Below are 15,259 nucleotides of genomic sequence, written 5' to 3'. Positions count from 1 at the left end.
GTTTAATAGAAATAATTAAAAAACCACCATGGCACAAGCTCTAATTAGTAAAGTTTCTTGTGGATAAAACTGTTTAATGGCTCCAATTGATTTGGAATAAATAGAAAAGAACTGACCCTCATGAAAATAATTTGGACTAATTAAAATGGAAAAAAAGTGAGGAGCCCTGGACATGAAACACGGCCAAGGAACTGGATGGGCTTAGTGCAGTTCTCTCTAGGAAGCGCTTCTGAGTGAAATATTTGTATCGCAAACATCCTCGGGGCAAATGGCCAGCACCTCTCTGTGACCCCCTTCCGTTCACCCCACGCGGCAGTTTGAAGGGGGCGTGGAAGAAGAAGTCTGCCGTATTGACTGTCTCAGACTCCGTGGCAACTGCTGATCCTGAGGGTGGTTCTGGACAGGGGCAGAAAATGGGGCTGGACTAAAACTGGGAACAGCTGCCCTGGGTGGTGCTCACTTTGATGTTCATCCTGGACATCCCTCCCTCGCTGAGGCCAGCAGGGGTTTTTGATCCTGCTTGCAAAGGTTTTTGATCTCCGGGTGGCTTGGAAAGGAATCTGGGACTTTGCTCCCTGAGCTTCTAGCTGGGGGATGGGCTCTGCATACCGGCACACACCACATTCGCCATAAAGAGGCAAGGACAGAATTGCCTCCTTATTATTATTTTTTTAAAATAAATCAAGGATGGGGGCTTCCCACCCACGGCTGCCCCATGCTGCAGGGACCATGTCCTGTCTTTTTGGGGATGGGGCCATCCCAGCCCGAGCCCTTAACCTGCTGGAGGAGCCAGGCCTTCCCGTGTTTCCGAGGGTCTCCCCTTTTTTCGGTGCTGCGCTGCCCTATGTGGGTGTGGATGTGGACAGAAGGCCACTGCTGACCTCACTAGGGGCAGCCTCCACAGCCCCCCAGGCTGATGACTTCCGGTCCTCTTTACAAGAGAATGGGGTATTCCCATCTTCCATTTTGTATCTGAGTGTCCAGGGGTTTCCGGAAGCCTCTTCTGGCTCCATGTTGTTCCCATCACACACTGGGAGGTGCAATGAAACTGCGCCCACTCATTCCTAAGTCAGCCAGAGCGTGCCTGTGGGTTTCAGGTGCTGACGGTGGTTAGAAGGGAGTAGGGAAAGCTGTCCATGGGGGGCTGTGCCCTGAATGGGTGTGTGGTTTTGAGAGATGGAGGAACTTGCCCCTCGCTTCCCTGTGTCTCATCCAGCCTCCTCACTCCCCTGTGAGGGGGGTCCACTGATCCCAAGAGCAGATGGGAAACAGCGTTGGGGTGCAGGAGAGGTTTGCTAGGAGCATTCAGGATCAGCTTCTGGTCCCCTCTCTGTGGTCCCCTGGCTCCTGACCTGGTGGCTCTGACGGCGGCCCGTGCCCTGTGGAGGGAGCACCATGCTCTCCTTGGTGGCTGGCATCTTTTCTCCCTGCAAACCCCCCTACCCACCCGATGTATTTAGCAGTGGCCGGTGTGGCCTTTGTTAGGCTAAGAAATGAGACCTGACATAGCTTGACCAGTACCTCTTTGTCAGGAGTTTGTTGCCCCAGCAGGTGGTGATTAATAGAAGTTTAGCATCAGAGCTCTGGGCCAGGGTTTGATGCTTGGCCCCATCCTCGGTAGCTGTGTGATCCTGGGCAAAGTATTTAACATTTAGGAGCCTTGGTCTCCATTGTAAAGCAGGGATGATAATTGGGCTGACCTCATAGGGTAATTTTGAGATTTAAATGAGGCACTGTGCTCAGAACACCTTATATACATTATCTGACTCGGCATGAATACATGCTCAAGCAGTAGCTCTTGTGATTTTCTTCATAGAATCACCTGTAGCCACATGTACCGGTCGGCGGGCAGTCAGGCACTAAATTTGTCCAGTCTCATGGGCTCTCCCCCGGACTTGGGGACACCGTAGCTAGAGCAGGGCTTTGGGCAGCCAAGTGGCAGGACCCCTTCTCCTTCTCAGTGTCTGCAGCTAACTGGCTGCTGTGTTAGTGACCCTGTGTGATGCCTCAGTGACACCTCCATGAGTCGCAGGTGGCAGACCGCAATCCTGCACACAGTTTGAGCCCCATCTTGTCTGTGGCCCCATAGCCGCTCCCGTGCTATGCGTGAGTGATGGGTAGGCTGTCCACTTGTCCTCCGGTTATGTCATTGCCAGAGTCACCCAGCTTGGCTGACACTGTATGGTAGAGCAGTAACAGCCCCACCAGGGGTCGGCTCTGGTTTCCTGGCTCTGGTCAGCCACCACATAGCTGTGTGACATTCAGCATGTTGCCTTGCTTTGTTGGGTCCTCCTTTAAAAAGTGAAGGGATTGAACTAGATGGCTGGTCTGTAGACTTCCTTCTCCATTGAAACTTGGTTGCAACCAACTCAAATGTCCAGATGCTCTTGTCCCTTCCTGAGACCGATTATGGGGAGGCGTGGAAGTTGAGTCATGGCTGTGACTGCGTCCAATCCCATCTGGCAGCCTGGACAAAGACAGGCCTCTCTACCCACCCCCACTCCCCCCGTTGACGACACTGTTGGACACCCACGTGTTTCCGAGTGCTTCATGGTCACAGCTGGCCTGGGCCCATGTCTAGTAAAGGTCACTTATCAAATTCATTCATAAGCAGCCTCTTAAAATTCTCTCCGTGGAGCTGTTTCCATGAAAGCCATTTGCGCCCATGAGTCAGGAAGATATTTGACATTTTTCCTTGGTTGCATCTTATAGCTCAGAGCTCTTTGGGACACTTCTGAGCAGAGCCTCCGCTTTGCTAACTGGGCTTCTCTGCTGTGAGTGAATTAATTACCAGGGTGCCTGTGAGTGTAGAGCCCTTAATCAAATAATGTGTTCCTACTAGGGCTCGGGTCCTTGTTAAAGTTTGAAGGTGCAATCTCATTGGTTGTGCCAAAGGTTTCTAGGTGTCATCTTTCACATGACAGGGAGAACCCGAGTGCTAGCTCTTTTGCGGATGGCGGAGTTGGCTTCTGATTTCCAAGGTTGTGTGTCCTTTTATGACACTGGGGGGCGATCTGGGGGTTGAGCCCTCTCAGTTGGGTGTGTGTGTAAACTCTCAGGTGCCGCCTGAGTTTCTGTGGCTGAGCCTGATGGCGTCACCAGACAGCCGCTGACTTGCTGACAACTTTCCTCTGAGGAACCATTCCTAGGAAAGCTTTGACGTCACTCTGTCTCCCTTACTACATTCCCATAGCGCTTTCCACCTGTCGCTTGGCACCATGTGTCTTGTGTCGGAGTCTGTAATGAACGTCTCTGTTTTGCCAACTGGATTGGAACCCCTGATCATGGTGTGGGCCTTGCCCCGCCGGAGCTCAGCCTCCAGAAGGTACATCACTGGTGCTGAACCGACTACGTCTTGCGAGCGAGGGCGTGATAAATGCTCCCTCCTTGTGTGCACCTGCCTGGTTCCTCCTCGTGTACATAGCTTTAGAAAATGCTTTACAAAATGCCTTACAACAAGGCCATGAGCTTGGGGGTTCTTTAGGAAACCCCCAAAGTTTGATTCCTTGCGTTTAATGATAGTAAAGTAGGCTGTGAACAGCCAGAACAAACATTCATTAATCGAGGGAGGTTTGACCAGTCTACCCTGGCTGCTATCGTCACTCCTATCAGGTTTGCAGAATAGCCCAGCCGTGTGGAGGGGATGATGTGTTGTCATTTAGGTTTAAATTTGGCTTCATATGACAGAAAACCCCCAAACTACACTGGATTAAGCATGAAACCATTTTTTCTGTCATGTAGAAAGTCAGGAGGTAGGCAGTTCAGGGCAGAGACCTAACTGTTTTTCATCCTTAAGAGAGTTACCTCATGATCCAAAATAGCTGTTGAAGCACCAGCCGTTGTATTCATATCCTAGATGTAAAGACAGAGGAGCACTCCTGGAACTCCCACTCAATGTCCATTCATATCTCACTAGCTATAACAACAGCTGGCAATAGGGTCTTTATGTCTCAGCCTGAGACGTAAAGGCTCCATTACCAAGGACGATGGAGAGAAGACACAGTGGTGCCAGAACAGATGCCTAATACTTCCTTGAACGAATAAATATAGAAGGATGGAGATGCCATCTGGTTTCTGTGGGTTAAGTGTAGAACATACCCTCATGTTAGTAGTATTCAGGATATGACAAGGCAAGCAAACTTCTTTCTTTCTTTTTTTAATTGTCATCTGAGGACATGCTTATTGATCTTGGAGGGGAAGAGAGGGAGAGAGAGAGAAACATCGATGTGAGAAACATCAATGGTTGCCTCTCATATGTGTCCCGATAGGGGACTGAACCCACAACCCAGGCATGTGCCCTGATGGGAACGAAACCCTTGATCTTTTGGTTTGTGGGATGACACCCCACCAACTGAGCCGCACTGGCCAGGGTCAAGCACATTCTGATACCACCTTGTAGGGGGGAAGGAACCTTCAGAAAGTCAGCAGGAACTTGACAGAGTGCTTGATCTGCAGGGCCCCTTTAGCTGGGCCTCCTCCTTGCAGAGACCTGGCGGAGGGTGAGGAGGGGCTGGCCTGGGTATGGCAGCCATGGTTTTGTTTTGTTGTTGTTGTTGTTGTTTATGAGGAAAGAAGAGCTTCACAATTCAAGCAGGGAGACCTGGGGAAGAGAGTTTACCCTTAAACATTGCTGAACTGAAATACTGAAATTTCCTTAAAAACACATGCAAATCCCTTAGAAAATGTTAGAAATCTTTGGGATTCATGATTGTGGGCTGGGGTTGGTTGAGGCCTGTAGGTGGCCTGCGGTGCAGGGTGGGGCAGCTTTTAAGTGACAGGGCCGGAGCTTCCTCCTTCCCCTGCATCTCATCTGGGCGGTTGGACGGCAGTGTGGCCCTCCGACGGGAGAGTCTGGGACAGCAAGTTGTGTTGCTGAGAGCATGTTGTGCTGTCTTGTCACCTCTCACCTCTCAGAGGGTTGGCCAGCTCTGTGGGGGCAGGCCTCCACCCCCCCACCCCACCCCCACCCCCACCGCTGTGTACCTGAGACACGCCTGCGTGGTCACACAGTTGTCCACAGCAGCCAGGTCCCTGCGCCGCTGGCTGAAGCATTATCTTGGCATCAAGTCAAGGCCGTGACTCTTGATTTTGTTTTGAGGTGGGTCTTTTTCAAGTCTCCTGCAGATACTGTATGTCATAACACTGCTCCCCCCTGCCTCCTCCCCGCCTCATTTTCAGATCATCCTCATCTCTAGTCTCCGTTCAGGACCCTCCTCCTGTAAGAAGCTGTCCTCCATTCCCGCTGCTGGAGGCGACTGTTCCTTCACACCCCCTACTGCGCATGCTCCCTCCGTCCTGTGGGGGGGGGGGGTAGGCGGGGGGGGGGGGTGGCGGAGTGGGGGGTGGCGGAGTGGGGTGTGGTGTTGTGCCCAGTCTGCGCTCACTGAAGGATGGAGAGCAGTGCGAAGCTGCCCTTGGGCTGATGGCTCCGAGTCCGATTTTGTTCACGTCTTTGAAAAGTGTCCTCCTGTGGTTTCTGAGGACTTCCTCCAAGTCATGTGAGACTCGCTCTGCGGGGGAGGGCCACGTCGTTCCCCTCTCCAGTCCCAGGGGCGGCCCCATGCGTGTCCCTACTTTATGTGTCCGACCTGAAGATCTGGGTCACCGAGGGGCCGGCATGTGGCAGTGGCTTGCCTGCGCTCGGGCAGGGTCCACGGTGGGCCCCAAGCAGGGTGACCGGAGGCTCTGGTCGGTTTCTGATGCAGTCACGGGGTCCGCCCTTGAAAGAGGCCTGTCCACAGAAGAAGCAGAATGTACCTCGGCCACTTTCTAGTGCCCCCTGGAAAACAGTAAAAAGAGACAAGTAAAATCCATCTTTATTTTATTTCACCTGGTATATTCAAAATATGGCCATTTCATTGTGTAATCTGTATGGACGTTATTATCTTTTTTCATTTTTTTACTAAATCTTTAAAATTTGGTGTGTTTTATGTTTAGTTTGGATTAATGACATTTCAAATGCTCAAGGGCCACACGGGGGTGGTTCTAGTTGAACGTGGGCAGCGTCGTGCTTGTTGATTCTCCCACTTGATGTTCCCTCAGGGTGAGTGGGAATTGAGTGGGCAGCACTGGGGGGACTCGCAGGGTCTGGAGACTGGGCACAGCTCCGCTTCTCACCAGCCGTGTGAGCTTGGGGAAGGCTGGGCCTCTCACGCCACAGTTCCCGCCTGCAAGCCAAGGAGTGTGATCCCCGGGGCCTTTGTGCTCCTAACATGCTACGAATTGAGCCACTGGGCAGGATGGTGTTGGGGACCACTGAGTCCGCCTTGGCATCATGAGCGAATGAGAACTGCTCTCTGAACGGCCGTGGTTGGCCATACCTGTCATTCGTTTGCCATCTCTGACTCTGACTGGAAGGTGGCGTGTTTATCTGGTCTGCTGAGTTCTGGCTGTGAAAATTGTTCCTTCACCTACTCATCCAGCCTTTACAAGGGCCTGCGGGTGCCAGGCCTGTTCCCAGAGTGGACAGGGTATGTCCCGGCCCTTGGGACACTCTTCTTTTGGAGGGTGTGGTGGGTCAGCAGGAGCCCCTGCCATTTCTGGAGGCCTCACGAGGTCTTTCTCACACAGGCTCAGCTGGAAGCTCAGAAAGCCACGCAGGACTTCCAGAGGGCCACGGAGGTGCTCCGTGCCGCCAAGGAAACCATTTCCTTGGCCGAGCAGCGGCTGCTGGAGGACGACAAGCGGCAGTTCGACTCTGCCTGGCAGGAGATGCTGAATCACGCCACCCAGAGGGTATGAGTCATTGTTGTGTGCGTCTGCGGGGGTGGGGGTGGTGGGGCGGCGCACCTGGGTGTGCGCACATGCATCGTGTCTGCCAGTGTCTGTGTGTGTGGCTGTCCACATCAGGGGGGCCTTCACGTGAGCCCTGGTCTGTCTGATCCAGACCTCCCCTGGTTCTGGTGAGTTCTGTGTATGCTGTCTTCCCCGAGCAGAGGACACAGACTCCCAGGCATGCGGCCTAAAATTGCTCTCTGAGAGTCACAGGGCAGGAATAGAAAAGCCAGGGGTTAATGCCAGCAGCCGCTCCCTTTTTAATGTCACTTGTCACAGCGGTTCAAGTCCTGGGGGACCTGGTAATTAATGATGGCCTTGTGCTTCCTTAAATAGAAAGCCTGACACACGAATGATTTGACTTAGGAGTCACATCGGCTGGGCTGTTGACTCTGAACTACCTCCTACTGCCCCTGAAGCCTGAGACTCCTGGCTGGGCCTGTGACCTTGGGCCTCCTGCCCCCTAGTGGACACGATGCCCAGAGCCAAACACGACCGGAACAGCTTTCCAGGGTCAGCTGATGAAAACGCAAGGCAGCGGTTAGAAATCTTGGGAATTCACCAGCCACAGGCTGAAAGATGTGAAAAGGACACACACATGCGTGCATATTTAGAGTAGCTCCTTCCAAGAAACCAGCCGTAGGTCGCCTTTCCTTTTTGTCCTCCCTCCACCCCAATCAAAGATCCAAACTAGCCAGTAAGAAACCATTTCAGAAATCCCTTGATGTGCTCTTTGTAAAAGAACAAAACATGTTTCTACCTTTTTAATTTTCTTATCCTCACCTGAGAACATGCTTACTGATTTTAAAGAGGGGGAAGGGAGGGTGGGAGAGAGAGAGGGATAGAAACATCGATGCAACAGAGAAACATTGATGGGCTGCCTTTCATAGGCGCCCCAACAGGGGACTAGACCTGAAATCCGGGCATGTGTCCTGACCGGGAATTGAACTCATGACTCTTCAGCTTATGGGACAACACTCCAACCAACTGAGCCACACCGGTCAGGGCTGCCTTTTTTTCTTAGTAAGTCCCGAAGCCCTGGTGGGGGGTGAGTGGCTGGTCAAGGCAGAGTCCCCAGGACCTCCACACTACACAACTTCGGGAGCACCGCTTCATGCCACCGCCCATGGGGTTGTGAGTGCGCGTCTTTGGGCCTGTACCAGACTTCTCCAGGCCTCCTGCATTACACAGGGCTCCTTGGGGTCCTGGGAGGGTCACCTGATGTGTGCCCTCGCTGAGGCCACTGGTTTCTTGGTTGTGAGGGTGACCATTGCAGATGAGCAGGCGCTCTGGGTCACAGGTCAGGATCTCCACCCCAGGGCTGCTGTTCTTCTTCCCCGATTCCTTCCTGTGGCCTGAAATGCTGTCACTTGAATTGCTGAGGGAGGAGGAGGGTGCAGAACAGACACCAGCCAAGAGGCAGCAGCGGCAGAGCTTTTCTCCCATATCCCTGGGTCATTGAGAAGCCCAGCCCACAGGGGCCGCGCTCCCTGAATCTAAGGGACGGGGAGTCGCTCACGTGGGGCTGGGCTGCGAGCCTCCCTCTGGGTTCATTTCCCCAAATAGAGTTCAGGTCTCCCACTCCCAGGGCTCTGCGGGCCTGGCATGCTCAGCCTGCTGAATAGTGGTTGGTGGAGACATGGAAGGGTCCGGAGTATGTCCCCGGCCTTCTCTGACTTCTGGGAAGCCTGCGTCTTTAGGGGAGGAGAGCTTCACATCACCCTCCTCTTCTACAGAAAGTGCTAACCGAGGGTCTAGAGAAAGACCCAGAGCTCTCAGAAAGGTCCAGGGCTGTCCCGAGGAAGGGGCAGTGATTTGGCCTCCATGACCCCCAACCCAGGCACAGTGGAGGAACACTGGGGTCCCCACATTCTTTGCCTGAGGCCATGTGTCCCCTTTTTACCCCTTGGACATACGGTGACAATGGGCAGCCACACTTGGAACCGTGGCTGAAGCCAGTGTGCTGGGAAATGATAAGTGAGCCCGGAGCCCTGGTGTTCTCTCCTAGGTTACATGCAATGCCATGGACAGGGACAAGGAACAGGCCTCCTCTAGGGTCAGGGGTCAAGGAGGGCCTTGGAAGCAGCAAGCAGCATGAGGCAGAGCCTCCTGGGGGTGTGGGGCCCAGAGTCCCTGCTGTTCACTACTTAGGGCTTTGGGTGGCAGTGGCCCCCCGGCTTTGTCTGTTTTGGCCTTGAAGTGGGAAGGGGATGGCTTTTCACCTTCTGGGAGAGGAGGCCACGCATCTGGGAGGGAGGAATTGGCTTTCTGAGGTCTGCCGGGAAAGACCAGACAGGAAGAAAAGGTGACTTGGACATGGGGAGGCACGACGTGTTTGTGAATGGCAGCTCCTGGAGAGGAAAGGGCACAGTTGACCTCCCCTCCCCGGCCCTGCAGTGCGGATTGGTGGGTACGTGGATTCGAGGCCTGGGATGGCCGCTGAGCTGCCCAGGCCAGCTTTCCTGATGCTGGTGGGGATGTGCCACCCTTGCCTGTACACGGGAGAGAGGCCACCTTCTTGGGTCCCCCTTGCCCAGGGATGCACTAGAATCAGAAAACAGCCTGGATGAGCTCTAAGGTTCTGAGGAAACCAGAAAACTGCCTTCTGGGGAGAGGGGCATGCTAATCTTGGAGACAGGTGTTGGGGAGGAGATTACATCCAAGATGTTGGGGACGTCATCAAGGGTGGGATGCCCCAGGGTTTGGAGAGGGGAAAGCTGGGATGTGAGGCGGAGGAGCAGTGCTGGGTGAGCGTCTGTGGGTCAGTTCAGGTCATTCTGCTGGCAGGGGCCTTGACAAGGAGGCTGTGCCCAACCTGGCTGCCACACCTGGTTGGTGTCTGTCATGTGGGTGGCTGGGCTGCGAGCCTCCCTCTGGACTCAGCATTTCCCCGAAGGCAGGACGGTCCCAGCTGTTTGAGTATCTTTGTGTATGGCTGTGAGCAGGGTCTCTGAGGCCTGTTGCAACCCAGCTGCCTGCCTTCCCTGGGGCTCCTAGGAGGGAGCAGGGCCTCCCGGACCCACACCTCTCTCCCCTGCTGACCTAGGAGGGGTCTGTGGCTTCCATAGACCAGCATGGGTTTTTCTCCAGGGTCCACCACCTGTTTGCCTGCCCAGGGTTTGGTGCTATGGGTGTCCAGGACCAGTTCTGGCTGCCCAGGTCGACTGGCCCTGGCGGTGGTCAGCTCTGGGGCAGGCCCAGAGGGCAGGAGTGCAACTCTGCAGGTTTGGGGGACTCCAGGAATGCCTGACTTCTGAATCCTGCAGGCCAAGGCAGATGCAACTGGAAGTTAACAGAGAGCCTGTGGGTCATCCCCAGGACTGGGCGCCCTCTGGGGAGAAAGTTCTGGACCATCGTGAGAGAGGCTGCAACTCTGTTCATGGTGGACAATTATTCCTTTGGGAGCCTTGCAGCTCAGGGCAAGGAGGTGGGGTGCTGAGAACTGCGCCCCCCAATCTTTGTGAGCCCTGAGTGCTCCTCCTGTGGAGATGGGACTCTGGGCGTGTGGCTCAAGGCAAGGAAGAGCCGCAGCCTGTGGAAAGCCCACTGCAGCCAGAGTACTTCCTCCCTTCATACCCATTGTCCCAAATGTCACACACTGAAGAGCCCTCTCAAGGGCAGCCTGTGGCCAAGCCCTCCTGAGCTGCCTTGGCCACCCTGGTGGTCCGCACGGCCGCTGCGATAGATAATGGTCGCGGCTGCTGGCCGTGTCTATAGCCCAGAGGAGCGCTGTCCCAGGGGTGGGGCTTAATCAGTGTGTGCAGCTCTGAACTGAACGTGATGATGGTGGTAAAACTGAGGAGTGTGGTACACAGACAGAGGCAGGGTCTTGGAGTCCAGACCAAATAACTGTCAACCTTCAAGGAGGCGAGCGTGGCCCTGGGAGGCCAGGGGCACGGACAGCGGGCACCTGGGGTCTGGGTTGCACGTGCCCAGCTCAGTCCAGCCTGATGCTGCCTTGAGACTTTAAGGAACTGCTTTGTTATCACTTCCTTTTGTGGCTCCTCTCTGTTCCCTGTGGCTTCCATTTTCATGGCAGAGCTACCCCGTGCCTCCCTCCTCCCTGGTCCCCCTTCTTTCTTTCCCCACTCATTGCAGTGCATGGCTCCTGCCCGATTCCATACGTCAATGGAGGGGCTCCTCAGCTACCTGGGAGATTTCACCAAGGTGACATGCTTGGTGACTTTCTCCCTGGAGGCTGAGCCGGGCGTTGAAGGGGTCTCTTCTGAGAGCTGAGCCGGTGTGTTTGAGGGGTGAGGGAGATTGGGACAGCGACATGCTTGCTGCCTCTCGGTCTTCACTGGTAATATTTCCAAGGGCTCGGAGCTTTCTGAGTGTTTAATTTTAGAAAGCCGTTGCTGCTTTTTAAGGACTAGGGGCTGAAATAGATGAGGGCCCGGGTGCAGCTGCTGAGAACCCTGCTTCTCGTGGGGGACCCTTTCTGTACAGTTGCCTCAAATCACAGCCTTTCTAAGTCAGGCTCTTTACAGTGCTTTGAGGCAGATCACTGAATTCTTTCTTAGTGGGACAGCTCACCCCAGTGAGCTGTCTTCTGTCTGGTAAGCTTGGGGTTTTGAGTTTTCATAAAGGTCACGCCAGTAAGTCCGGAAAGCCTAAGATTTAAGTAAGACAGGACTGCGTCCAAGCATGGGATGTTTTTAGTGCATTTTTTTTTTCTTTGTGACATCTTTAGTGTTAGAAGCAAAGAGAAAGGGTTCTCCTAGCCCTTTGGTCTTGGCTGACAAGTCATTTTAGCACGCAGGTCACTGCATGCTGGCTGAGCTCAGTTCCTTCCCTTCTATGGCTCTGTTTTAATTCCTGTTTTTATAAGCATCTCAAGCATTGAAAAGCATAACTCTGATAAATATAAAACACTCTTGTGTCAAAGATTTCAGTTCATTAAGTAAGGCACAGGTGGCAAACACAAGGCTTGCGGACCGAATCCAGCCCTCCACCTTGTTTTATCTGGCCCGGCACCTTGTTTCTACTCAGCAGCAGCGCCAAGCTCCTTGCCCCTAGTTAAGGAGAAGTCACATTTATACAGTCCTACAATCACATTCGGCCCTTTGAAGGCAACTGCGAGGCTGATGTGGCCCCCGGTGAAAATGAGTTTGACACCCCTGAACGAAGGCGTGAACTAGGAGGCTGTTCCAACTATTTCAAAGGAGAATTCAGTAAACGTACACTCACAGAGAACCAGGGATGCTGAAGCAGATTTAGAAACTGGTCCAGAATTGGTCAATATTTCCAGGGTAATCAGGAATCAAATGCACCTCCACCGGGATGCAATTCGTCTTCATTTCTAGGACTCAGAATCTTTTGTATTACTCTCAGTTTTCTACAACTTACAGGTTGTAAAATAGCTCCGGGACAATGGAAGCCAGAGACGACCTGGGAGGACATGCTAGACAGGACGCCCAGTCATTGTTAATGCTCGTTTCAGTCTTTCCTAATTTTTCCTGACGCTTAAAAAAAAGTCATTATTGTACTTAAGTGCACGAGCTACCTGTCCCGGGCTGACCGTGGCTGCCAACTGGAGGGACGCTGGAACACGGTGGGCCTGCTTTAACCTGGAGTTAAAGGCATGGTGGTGCCTTCGTACAACTGTCCTGCTGGGTTTGAGAGTGTGGACCGATGACCCGACGGCCTTCTGGGCTCCTCTCTGTTGCCCTTCAGGGAAAACAAACAGCAGCCCACTAGCCCCACCCCTGTCTGTCCAGTTCATTCTGTAACACTTGTGTGGGTTGTTAAGTAGAAGATGGGAAAGAAATTGCGAGCTGCTCGTGAGGCTGGAACTGCTATACATTCCCTCGTCGTCTCTCCCCAAGGCCGGCTTTGTTCTAAAGCTTTTCTCTAGGTGAGGGGGAGAGGACCCGCGTTGTCCGTGTGCCAGGGATGTGCCTCTGAGCTGCCATGCTTTTGGCCATGGAGGGCTCGTGATTGTTAGTTTTCTTTTTTTAAAACTCATTTGAATCACCAGACTTAACAGAATGTTCCCAGCAGAATTTCCCATCAGCATGCTGACTGACTGGTCTCCTGGTCATAAGTTTTTGTGAACCTCAAAATCTGATATGAGGGATTTGATACTGTTTAAATGCAAAGTTAGTCCTTTCTAGATCTTGGATTCTTTTGTGTCCACTGGGTAATTCAGGATATTTGGGAAGGGAAGGGCCAAACTGCAGAGATCGATTGTCTTGTTGTCCTGATGCCACCATGGTTTTGCTAAGTGTCCCTGATCCTTGATGTCTGAGTTCCCATTGGTGCTGTTTGCCCATTGCCTGCCCATTAGTTCCTGCCCCAAGGCGGAAGCAGGAGGAGCCCAAGGTGCCTACTTAAAGCCAGGAGGCCCGAGCTGAAGGAAGTGGACTGCATCAGAGAATGCTTCATATTTTTCTCTGATTTTTGTTTTTCCTTGTTTTCTTTCCTGGTCATTGCCACAGCCAATTTGGCTATTTAGTTGTATCTGAGAAGACTTTTCCAAAACAGAAAAATAGGAAGAAGTATCCCTAGTCTGCATGAGAGTTAGTTTAATCTTAGCGTGATGATTTACTCAAAGGACATTTAAAAAAATATAATACAAGGTCTGGGCTTGGCCGGGTTGACCTCTGCTGTCATTTGAAGGTCATGGAGGCAGAGCAGACCAAGACAAGGAGTGAGCTGGTGCACAAGGAGACGGCGGCCAGGTACAACGCGGCCATGGGCCGCATGCGGCAGCTGGAGAAGAAACTCAAGAGAGCCATCAACAAATCCAAGTGAGTCTGGGTGTGAGGACCCCTGTGGTCATTCTCTTCAGAATCTTCTCGGTCTTTTATGTGCCTTGTACTCAGGGACCTGCCTCGCCAGAGCCCCCTGCCCAGGCTTCCTCTCTCCCTCAATATTCTCTACATGGTGCTGAGTGGTAGGGTTACTCTTGGGAAACACAGAACACGGAATTTCAAAAGCAAACCGTTCCATGGCACATTGGCTGGGCCTGCTTACCTGTCAGTAATGAAGATGAGCTGTGTACACGATACATGTTCTCTGTGGACCAAGAGCTGGGGAAATGGTGCAAGACTGGTTTTAATGGAGGTTTTTCCCAAGCTCTTCTCACTACCATTCCTATATATTTTTATATAATAATGACTTGGAGAAAAAGCTTACTCTTACATTTTTTCTTCCTATCTTTCACAGGCCTTATTTTGAACTCAAGGCAAAGTACTATGTGCAGCTTGAGGTAGGTGTGGCTTAGCAGAGAGATTCTTTATTGAGTTTTCAGGCCTCAAAATGGTCTTGACTGGGTCTTGAGTGGTCCTTGGAGTTCTCTGTGTCAGTCACTTTCTGTATTGTGCTTGGCTGTGGTTCTCAGTGTGCTCCTAGGCTCAGCAGCTTCAGCATCACTTGGGAACTGGTTAGAAGTACAGGTTCCTGGGCCCCTGACCCTAGTGCCACCGAATCAGAAACTATGAGTGGAGTCTAGCCATCTGAGTTTTAACAAGTGCTCCAGGTGATTCTGATGCAGGCTCAAGTTTGAGAACCGCAGTGCTGGGGACCAAATGGCTGGAATGTGGGACTTCCGTGTGTTTGACACCCATTGATGCATCCCTGATGGGATTTATTTATTCTGCCAGTGGTAGTTTCCCAGTGATAGAGCTTTAGTTTGTCACCCAGATGGGAGTCGGGGGTGGCGGCGGCTGCTTTTATATCTGATGCATGGGCAGCTTTGATAAGAGTCATTGGATATCAGTCATGATTGGGAGTCTTTGGGGTAGAGCGATGGGCAGAAAACATGCTTGAACCTGTCATTTAAAAGCATCACACGGCCAGTAGGGGCAGCCTTCACTTATTGGGCCTCCTGTTCTCCTGACCAGCAACTGAAGAAGACCGTAGATGACCTACAGGCCAAACTGGCCCTGGCGAAAGGCGAGTACAAGACGGCGCTGAAGAACCTGGAGATGATCTCAGACGAGATCCACGAGCGGCGGCGCACCAACGCCATGGGGCCTCGGGGCTGCGGCGTCGGGGCCGAGGGCAGCAGCGCATCTGTGGAGGACCTGTCAGGGAGCAAACCCGAGCCAGACGCCGTTTCCGGTGAGTCAGGGGCTCGAGTGCAAGCATGGAGATGACACAGCTTGTGTGACCTGTGCCAAGGGCTGTGTCACCGTCACAGAAGGGCCTCAGAGTTGGGTGGGACTGAGGGCTATTTCTGGCAGCTTTCCACATTTTGTGGGGGACTGTGCTCATCAAGATGTTATAGGTGTTCCTCAAAATCGGGATTCTGTGGTCAACTAAGTTTGGAAAACGAAGTACGTTTGCTCCTCTCTGAGGGTCAAAGTACGTATTACAACATACAAGGGTCTGAGAAGTACTGCAGGAAAGAAGGGTGGTCTGGGAACAGGGGCTTTGGAATTAAGATTTGACTCAAATCCTGGCCTTCCCATCATTACTGGTACATCACACAGGCAAGAGCTTAACTTCATGTCTTCGTTTCTTCACCCGTAAAATGGGG

The 15,259-nt window shown here is 52.7% G+C and overlaps 1 protein-coding gene across 1 annotated transcript in view; it reads left to right on the top strand.

The window, feature by feature from the left end:
• The window catches only part of SH3BP5 (SH3 domain binding protein 5), a 63,526-nt gene that overhangs the window by 45,446 nt on the left and 2,821 nt on the right, over positions 1-15,259 (top strand). The window contains exons 4-7 of the mRNA XM_024565900.4: positions 6,571-6,735; positions 13,396-13,526; positions 13,945-13,987; positions 14,622-14,841. Coding sequence (XP_024421668.2) covers positions 6,571-6,735; positions 13,396-13,526; positions 13,945-13,987; positions 14,622-14,841 — 559 coding nt within the window. The remainder of the gene's footprint in view (positions 1-6,570; positions 6,736-13,395; positions 13,527-13,944; positions 13,988-14,621; positions 14,842-15,259) is intronic.

This window comes from Desmodus rotundus, chromosome 8 (genome assembly GCF_022682495.2).
Source record: "Desmodus rotundus isolate HL8 chromosome 8, HLdesRot8A.1, whole genome shotgun sequence".
NCBI classification, from domain to species: domain Eukaryota; kingdom Metazoa; phylum Chordata; class Mammalia; order Chiroptera; family Phyllostomidae; genus Desmodus; species Desmodus rotundus.
The sequence above is the reverse complement of the archived record's forward strand: the minus strand, read 5'-3'. Positions and strand labels throughout refer to the sequence as shown.